Consider the following 10,236-nt stretch of genomic DNA (forward strand, 5'->3'; position numbering starts at 1 on the left):
TAGGTGGGAGAGGAACCTCAACTCGAATCCATAACCAGGCGCGTGAGAAGCACGTGACAATGCTACCAGGCCACTTGCTCCCAATAGCTTAAAATTTTCAAATTTTCTTTAATTAGGTCAGGTTTTGTGCAATTTACAAAAACGTTAAATTGGAATAAATTAAATTGGTTTAATTATTCTTTATAACTGACATTGATAGTTTGCTGATTCAAAAGCCTTTTCTTTTACAAATTGTATCTAAATTTCACTAGATCACTATTGATTTTTACTTATCTTTCAATTAGTTTTCACTTAACTTCTCAAAGTGAGGTCATAACTCATGAAGAATGGGGATGAGCCGTGATGAGTAATTTAAGGAGTTTGACCATTTATAATTAAGTATGATCAACAAGGATACATTCCTCCAATCCTCGCGATCGATGTCACTTAATTTATAATTGGGTATTATGCTTTGTATACGAATATCATTTATTGTGTATTGGACCGCCCATAATTAGAAATCTTTATTAGACTAAATCAACAAACGCATATCTTAGTCAGTTCTTACATAAAAAACTGCCAGCTATAGCAAATTGGCGCAAGGTCTTAGACTCTTTGTTAGAATTCTTAGAAAGTATGAATGTGTAGCTGCACACGCTTCCCTTAATATAAGAATGAGCTCATCATGTTAATAAACCACGTTCCTTAAAAATTTTATGAATGTTGGGTGTAATACCATCCAACAAAGAATGTACTTGTATATAATAAGCATGTGCAACTACCATAAGATAATATATATATATATATATACACGTAGTATTTTGGACTGTATTGTGGATTTGTTTATTTAAATTGCACTAGGTTTCATTCATCGTTAGACATGACAAACATATCAAAAGTCTTAAATAGTTTTAGGGTGGTTGGTAATGAATCCATAGTGTAATTTTAAAAACATAGCCCTATATACAGACAAAGTGTTTCCAATTCACTAGGAGGGCGAAAGAACCTAAAAAGAGACACATTGCATTAACTAATGATATGATCCATACGAATAAAATACGTTTAATAAAATCTGACCGAACTTAACCATTTGCCTTGATCATTCATTACAATCTTCAAAATTGCATAATAATGATAAGCTCCTTACTTTCGGTGCTTTACGTAGCAATGAAATTCATGCACCAACTAGCTATTGTCCACCACCCTAACAATAGTGAAGGGGAGGGGAGGGGAGGGGAGGGGATGGAGAGAGTGACCTTCCATTACCTTTCAAACTCTCTAACAATGGAGGGATCTGGTTTTCCTCTATTTTGCTCTATGTCTTATCAAAATAAGGGAAATTATATCCCTTACTTTCCCTCCAAATATTCCTATCCAAACATAGTAAGTCTCTAGGAGAAATGCATTCAAGCTAAGAATCTTTCCTCAGTCGCCTTCCTTAGCCTATAACCTTCCTGAGTCGCCTTGTTAAGCATTAAAACAAGAACTATTAAAACTTAGGTTATGTTCAGTCCAATTTATTTAAACAATTATTCTCAGAATTGACCAGTTCATGCTAGATTTTGATGCAATCATACAAGATCAGACTATATCTTTCTATTTGCGTTTGTTGGTTACTAAATATCATCAATTTGGTAATTGAAAATAATATGAAAATTTCATACTTGGAAGGTACACATTCATCTAATGATAACTCATTTGTTGATTATTTTTTCCTATTATGGATAAATGTATAAATAAGGTCTAAGTTTTTATTTAATAAAAAACGTTTTAAAGAAAATCGATGTGCTACGTGGTGTTCTTCATCTTTCCACACCATCAACTTACATTCAAAAAATTACAAATGTGATATATCTGTATATATACACAATTCAAACATTGTAATCTTAACGCTTTCTTTGGATAACAAAAAAGGAAGAAAAGGAAAGGAAGGGGAGGGAAAGAGGAAAAAGGGGACAATATGAAAAATAAAATTTAACTTAAGGGAGATCGAGTCATAAAATAAACATAAAATTGTTAATTCAATATAATCACTTGGAGTATTGTTAGTTAAAGTGAACAAAACATGACCTCAAAGGTGCTACTCGTAATAAGTCTCTAAATATTTTTTAATTTATGCAAGCATACTCGGTAATCCAGAATCTACAAGACTTCGACTAAAACGGATTCAAGCCGGGTCATGCCTCAATTAGGGGAAAAGCTCTCCCAACAAGTGTTGCCGCATTCCCAAGTCTCAAAATTGAGGCTTTAGTTAAGTTAGAACAATTTTCTTACCAACTGATCTAAGGATTTATTGGTTAGTTTCTAAGATGATATGAAGTAAAACGATAAGTCTCTAAATATGATACGAAATTTCCTAACTTTCAAACCTAGTCGAGTCCAATTTAAAAACTATTTGTATGTCGTTTGAAACTTTGAATCTACCAAGAGTGGACTAATCTCAAGTTATGGGGCAATATGCCAATATGGTGTCTGAAAATTCAGCCCTTCTGAAAAAAGCCCATTTGACGCCTCCACATTACCAAATTTGCAATTTTGATGTTCTTCTTCCTTGTTCTGGTTGTGTTAAGGGGAAATTACTCTTCCCCTTTGTCACTCTTTTGCTATTCTTCTTCCTGCTATGCTAAAACCTTCACCAAAATCATGGGTTTTTGGAATCACCATCTTAGGTTATTGCCCCACAGAAAACACACTAGACTCAGAACAATCTCTCTCTTTCTATCTTCCTGCAGATTCTTTACCACATTGAAGATCTTCAATGGCGAAAATGGGGAAACTGTTGAAGAAATTTCAAAGCTTTTAAAGCATAATAACTGGAGCATTTTAATGGGGTCATCAGACATCATTAAGAAGCTAAACCCTGATGTTGTCCAATCTGTTCTTCATCATAATCAGTTTTCTGATCCAATTCGACTTCTGGGGTTCTTTAATTGGTCGCATTCTCAACTGGGTATTCATCACAATTTGTTTTCCTTCTCAATTTTAGCTGTTCTTCTTTGTAATTCTAGCTGTTTTCCTCTTGCAAATGGGGTTATTGAATGTTTGATTGATACCCGACCGCCTTCTTATATGGTGTTTGATTCATTGGCTAGTTGTGTGAGGGAATATAACAAGTGCGATTCCAGTTCTGTGATTTTTGATATAGTGATTAATGCTTATAAGAAAATGGGGCTCTTAAAAGAGGCTGCTGATGTATTCTTGTGTATTAAAGACAATGATTTTTGTCCTAGTTTGGTTTGTTGCAATTCTTTGTTGTCTGATTTGCTGAAGAAGAATATGATGGGTTTATTTTGGAGGGTTTATGATAAAATGTTAGCGGTTAATCTTGTTCCTGACATTTATACTTATACCAATTTGATTAGTGGTCTATGTAAAGAAGGGAAGGTTGAGGAAGGTAAAAATGTGATTGTGGAAATGGAAGAGAAAGGCATTATTCCTAATTTAGTGACTTATAATGTACTTATTAATGGTTTGTGTAGATCCAAGGCCCTAGATGAAGCTTTGGAGCTTAAACGCTCCATGGCCGAGAAGGGCCTAACTCCTGATAGTTATACTTATTCGATACTCATTGATGGATTTTGTAAAAATAAGAAGGCTTGGGAAGCAAAGTTGCTGTTGGCTGAAATGGTGGGGAGGGGTTTGAAGCCTAACCATGTTACTTACACTTCCTTGATAGATGGGTTCATGAAGCAGGGTGATGTGATAGAGGCTCTCAAAATTAAAGATGAGATGATCGCTTGCGGAATTAAGCTGAATTTTGTGACATATGCTGCATTAATTAGTGGTGTATGTAGGATAGGTGACATGGAGAAAGGAAAAGGTCTATTGTTTGAGATGATTAGGTTAGGGTTAAGTCCTAGTTCCCAAATATACAGCTATTTGATTGAAGGTTATTGTAGAGAAAATAAAATGGAGGCAGCCTATGAGCTGCTTGCTGAGATGAAGAGCATGAATTTTTCCCCTACAGCTTTCACATTTAATGCAATTATCAATGCACTTTGTCATGTTAGAAATGTTCAGTGTGCTTATAATGTTCTACAAGAAATGGTCGTTTGTGGTGTGAAACCAAATGTGGTTACTTACACAACTTTAATCAAGGGTTATGTCCATGGGGGTAACTTGGAGGAGGCAATGAGAATATTTGAAGAGATGAAGGAGAAAGGGACTTTACCTGATGTTTTTTGCTACAACACTCTTGTAATGGGCCTTTGCAAGGGTGGAAAAACAGGAGTAGCAATTTCTTATTTTGATGAGATGGTGGAGAGAGGATTAAAGCCGGATGCATATACTTATGGTGCTTTAATCCACGGATATTGCAAAGATGGGGAAATGAAAACTGCTAGTAGATATCTTGAAGTGATGTCAAGGTGTGGTATCAAACCAAATGATGTCGTCTATGCAGCTTTTATTGATGGACATTGCAAAGAAGGGAATATCGCGGAGGCCTTGTCGTCCTTTGAAGATATGCTGAGGCAGAAAGTACTCCCTGATTTACTTGCCTACAGTGTGCTCATCCACAGTCTCGCTAAGAATGGAAAGATGCAAGAAGCTTCACAGGCATTCATAGAACTTAGGGCTAAGTGTCTGGTGCCTGATGTGTATACTTACAGCTCTTTAATCTCTGGATATTCTAAGCAAGGAGATATGATAAAAGCTCTTGAACTGTTTGAAGAGATGAAGAGGGAAGGTGTTCATCCAAATATTGTCACTTACAATAGTTTGATTAATGGACTGTGCAAATTTGGTGAAGTAGAGAGGGCACAGGAACTCTTTTGCGAAGTCACCACAAAGGGGCTGGTACCAAACAGTGTGACTTATGCTACTATGATAGATGGCTATTCCAAATGTGGGAACTTAAAGGAGGCATTTAGATTGTTTGATGAGATGCAATTAAAGGGCATACCATGTGATAGCTTTGTCTACAATGCCATTATTGATGGTTGCTCCAGAAAAGGAGATTTGGAGAAGGCTCTATCCTTATATCAAGAAATGCGGCACAAGGGTATAGCTTCAATACATACTTTCAATACTTTAATTTATGGGTTTTGCAAGTCAAATCAGTCAGCTGAAGCATTTAAACTCTTGCAAGACATGATTGAAATGAATATTGCACCCACGAATGTGACATATACCATTTTGATAGATCATCACTGCAAATTGGGAATGATGGAAGAAGCTGAAGATCTCTTCTATGAGATGCAAAATAGAAATTTAAAGCCAACTACCATAACTTATGCCTCCCTTTTAAACGGATATAATAGAACAGGTAACGGGCTTAAGTTGATTTCTCTTTTCAATAACTTGTTGACCAGTGGAGTTATGCCTGATGAAGTTGTATATTCCCTAATGGTGGACACTTATCGTAGAGAAGGTAATTGGAAAAGAGTCTTTCAGATGATGGATGAATTATCACTTAAGGGTTTGACATTGAAAGAAAATGTATGGGATTCATTAGTTGAAACCCTAAGTCAGAAGGATCAATTTTCTGAAGTCTTACAGCTACTTGATGATATGGAACAGCAAGGTCTCATGCTTAGTTCTAGTACTTGCATGAATTTAATTCGTGCTTTGTGCCAATCCAGACATTCCGACAAAGCAGCTAAGGTTCTTGATACTGTGATTCAATTTAGATGGGTTCCCAACTGCACTAGCTTGAATGATTTCAATCAGATTCATGACCAAGACAATTTTCAGAGTTCTGATAGCCTTTCAGGTCAAAGGGCATTGAATGTTGCTAATCTGGTGTAAGGTGGTTTTAAAATTGAATCTTATGCTTCCAGCAGGCTCTATGCCTCTATTCCAGGGGATTTCGCACAAGTACATGTAAGTCAGGTTCTTGTACTCCCTTTTTTCTCTCTTTTATCTTAGCAATGATATAGGTCAGATGAGAATACATTGGTTTTGCTACCCCATTTTTTCTCTCTTTGGTCCATATATAACATTCTTATGGAAAAGGATTTGGAGATTATATTTTATACTTATAACGATTGATTGTCCCTGAAATAACACATAATTCTTAGATATTTGTTGCACCCAATCCTTATGAAATTCAAATCACCATATATTGTAGACTAGTAGACGTTTGTAGACCATGGAGTTTGTATTGGTCCAATGGCAGTACTCTTGGTAGGCTGCTTAGGCTCTCTACCATACAAATTTGTATACTTGACATGTGATGTAGTCTTTCCCCTTGTAAAACCTTGCGGTTTTGTTCTTTTATGTTGCCTGGAGGCTCCTTGTAAAACTTTGTGGTTTTGTTCATTAGTGTTGCCTGGTGATTCGGCACCATCCTCACCTATAGTGCTGTGTTATGGAATGAAATGTGGGCCCTGATTACTGAGGTTGCCGTGGGGTGACACATTGATATAATGGGGAAAAATTATTGGCTAGTTTGATGATTAGGGAACTCATAAAGATGGCCGGGTTTTCTTTTGCTTCTTTCGTTTTAAAAGCTCTTTTTTCATTTTTTGCTTGGAGGGAAAACAAAGAGGTTGCGGACTAGGAAAGTGATCAGTGTAATATTTAACTTATTAACTTGTTATTTCCATTGCCAATATAAGGCTTTTCTTTTCTTTTCTTTTTGTTTTTTTGTTATTATTATTTTGTAGAAACATTTTGTGGCTCCTATTTTAAATTAAAGGGTTCAAGCGCTGTTCTTTTGCAGCTTGATGCTTATTTGCATGACTAGATCAATAAACTCTGTAAGATTCATTGTCTGAGAACTTCTAGCTGCCCCTTATTCATGAAAGTAGGCCATGAAGGTCATTAAATATTTTTGCAAGTTCTGTGAGATGCAATTTTTTGTTTCTTGTTTGTCATACTCTCACGCACATCATCTGTTTCTGCTGCTTCAGGGAAGGTTTTGGAAAGGATTACATGTTTTCATTGCACGTGGAGAAAGATAGAGAAGAAGTACCCTTGTGGCCTTCAGGTATTTCTTTTTAATGTGGATTCAGGTTTTCATTTGGTTATGGTATATAATCCAACTGAAATTGTTCATTAGACTTTGTCATTTGTAAAATTTACAAACTTGCCCCATTGATGTTTGTGACATAAAAGGTTTTCCAGATTTCTAAATGCTATTTCCTGCATATTTCAATTCATTTACTGGGGTTTAATATCCTTAGCATTTAGTAACTAGTCTTAAGTTCTTTTAAATGTGCTGGTACATTGACCATTTGCACTGATACCTTGAACTTTTGCCTAGATTACTAGTATTAATGTTTTGTGTATAATGTGCTTATATTGCAAAAAATGTGAGAAATTGCATAATTGAGTAGAAAAAATGCTCGTAGTTTGGCAAACCACCAGGGTCTAATAAATTCCAAAGGAGTGTAACATGGTGAAAAGTATCCAGCTATATATCACTGCTTTATCATGTAATTTGTGGCCTGGTACGGGACATTTGCTATTTTGTTATATTGTGGAAGTTGGAACTCTTGGAAGTTTTGATGTAAGCAAGTGAATCAGTGCCTCTATGAATGTTTAGGTATTTGGAGAAGAAGATATGACACACTGCCACGTACCAATCCTTATTATTGTTCACTTAACAAACTCTTGTTATTCCGTATCATCCATCTCTGTAGAATATCAATGCCATACTTGTGCTTACATAAATCTTTCTTTACTTAGTTTTTGACAGTTTAAATTCTACCCTTGAGCAAAGGGTCTCCTAAATTTTCCTTAAAAATAAAATAAAATAAAATTCATTACAACATTATGGTATTTAGATACTACTGAAATATTACCAGTCAGTTTTGAATATCATACCATGACTAATTTGGTCTTGACAAGCGAAAAGTCACATACATAGTTGAAATAAAGAGTACAAAACAAAGAGGACTTGTAAAATCCACACAAAAGCCTTGACTTTAAGATGGCTCCTCACCTTCCCTATAAAGTTTGGAAATGAGATGTATAACAGTATAACCTTGCTCCCTTCGTCCTGAATTAAGTAGGCCATGTTTCACTTTTAAGTTTGTCCCAAAATTATAAGCCACTTTCTAAATTTTGAGTCGAAAATTTGAACTATCCCATGAGATATGACCCTTAAATGTTACCCTTGAAAATATTTCAAAAAACGAGGACGTTGGTAAAGGTAAAAATGTAAAAAGTTGAATTGTTAAGGACAGTTATGTTATTCTAATTAAATTCCTTGAAAAAAAACGTCAATTCTAATGTGGCCTGTCTTTTAAAGATGGTGGAGATAGATACTAGTTATGAAATATATACTTATAATACTTCTACCTCAATCATTCTTCTATCTCTATTGTTGATGGTTGAGTGACAGACGGAAGATGGAGCACTTTATTCTTTTCTTTGTTATTTTTATTTTAGCACTTTAAAGCTATTCAAAAGATATATATTTTATGATCATAGATGTTATTTGTGGTTTTGTGGATTGTAGTTTTGCTTGAGCTATAATTAGTGACAAACAAGTAGACATAGGGCTACATAGTTATGGCTCATTTACATTAATACATAATTAAATAAGAGAAAGGACACCTTATGAATACAGATAGTACAAGTCATGAGAAAGTTTCTTAGAAACAGGTTAGAACCATTTAAATCATGATTTATATGTTTCTCACAAAGATTTAGTTTTTGACGCATCAAGTAGAGGAAAACAATTTTTATGAAGAAGTTGGGTTTACAAGAGCATATAATATTGGACAGGAGGGGATGGAAGGAGAGGATCATGGTTAGCGAGTATAGGAGATAAATCTTGGTTCATGTAGCTGATCTCATCTTTGAAATTAAGGCTTTGATTATTGTTATTGCTAAGAAGACATGCTTGGATTTGGTGAAAAAATTCTCTAGAATCTTAACGAGGATATTTGTGGATTTCATAGCATGATACTTTTTCTGTTCAAGTGAATAGTACTACGTGATAAACAATGTCACTATTGTCATATTTGTGAAAGGCTTGTAATTGCTGCAGTGCAATTTTGTGAAGTTCCATTAAAGGATGAATTTTCAGGTGAATCAGGGCCAACAGTAAGCAGCTGATATTGGCCTTTGCCATCAACATTGCATTCTCCTGCTCATTGGTTAACTAGTTGGAGTGAATAGAGTATCTGTCCTTAAAAATAGTGTATGTCAAATATTTTGATACTTGGGTCGAGTCAGTTTTGTGCATGTGAGTGAATGTAACTGTTGTCTATCAGCTTCATGTGCACCCTAAGGTGTGGCCTTTTCTTGCTACATTTTAACCCTGTTTGCTGACCGAAACATTTACTTTTGCAGCTGCAGGATTTTGCTACACAGTTAAGATTATGTTCCTACAATCAGCTCATATATCTTGCTTAAATGTTGCAAGTGTTCAAGTGGCTGATTGATCTACATGTTGGGCAAGCAGTAACCAGTAGCTGCTTCTCCCAGAGAAATCAATGTACCACCCTTTCATAAGCGCTAAGCAGTGGGAGGAAGTTACGAAATCTTGTGCAAATTGAAAGGTGATTTTTCATTGATGACTGACAGTTGTTTGCACACATAACTATTGAGAGCATTGACTATTTAACTTTTTGGATAACTATCTTGTCACATTCCAGGCGCAATTATTTTACAAAGTATACATACCAAATGGCCTTGGCAAGGGCTGGCCTAGGTATGGAAACAGATGGCAATGAAACAGGAAGGGGGTGCTTCAAAAAGAGATAATTTGATTCCTGCAAATTTTTCGACAGGTACAAACTTCTGTAATCCTTGAACAAATCATCAGTAAGTTTAGTAGAATAAATTCCCCTCCCAGTCTGGTTCATGGTGCAAGAAATCTGCTTGATAAATAGCTCGTTATTTTATAGTTACTGTCCTTACTGATAAACTCTTTGGTTGGTTAATTGTTTGATTTTATAGGTTGACATTCAAGAGTACATGGCCATTGTATCATACTGACACTAAAGTAAAGAAGTGGACTCACATACTGTAACTGCTGAAATGACTTCTGCAGTTGACATAGAGCCACAGAAAATTGAGCCTTTTTGCTCTGGAATGCTCTCTTGCAAAATTTTATAGGCTGCCTGTATTTTAAATTACTACGTATTTCTAATTCAATTACTTCAGGTAAAACGATTTATATATATATGTTCATTTTTGTAGGGTAGCACAATTTTGGTTATAACAGCATGAATTTTGTAGTAATGTAGTGATCTAACAGAGCAGGCTGACGTTGCAAGCTGAAAATTATTACAAGTATATTCACTGAGTAAATTGTATAGAAAATTGCACATTAGCATTTTTAATTAGGCTTATGACCTT

General features: G+C 35.3%; 1 protein-coding gene across 1 annotated transcript; it reads left to right on the forward strand.

Annotated features, from left to right (window-relative positions):
• Positions 1-2,442: 2,442 nt before the first annotated feature.
• Positions 2,443-10,236, forward strand: LOC110684008 (pentatricopeptide repeat-containing protein At5g61990, mitochondrial-like). The gene is made up of 5 exons (XM_021860403.1): positions 2,443-5,802; positions 6,834-6,910; positions 9,226-9,434; positions 9,531-9,665; positions 9,835-10,236. Exon 1 carries the CDS (start codon positions 2,518-2,520, stop codon positions 5,725-5,727), a length of 3,210 nt encoding a protein of 1,069 aa, XP_021716095.1. The 5' UTR covers positions 2,443-2,517; the 3' UTR covers positions 5,728-5,802; positions 6,834-6,910; positions 9,226-9,434; positions 9,531-9,665; positions 9,835-10,236.

This window comes from Chenopodium quinoa, unplaced genomic scaffold, assembly GCF_001683475.1.
Source record: "Chenopodium quinoa cultivar QQ74 unplaced genomic scaffold, ASM168347v1, whole genome shotgun sequence".
NCBI lineage: Eukaryota > Viridiplantae > Streptophyta > Magnoliopsida > Caryophyllales > Amaranthaceae > Chenopodium > Chenopodium quinoa.

Bases quoted from the DNA above. Each gene is read 5' to 3' on its own strand.
- LOC110684008 (XM_021860403.1), top strand. From the start codon at position 2,518: ATGTTCTTCTTCCTTGTTCTGGTTGTGTTAAGGGGAAATTACTCTTCC.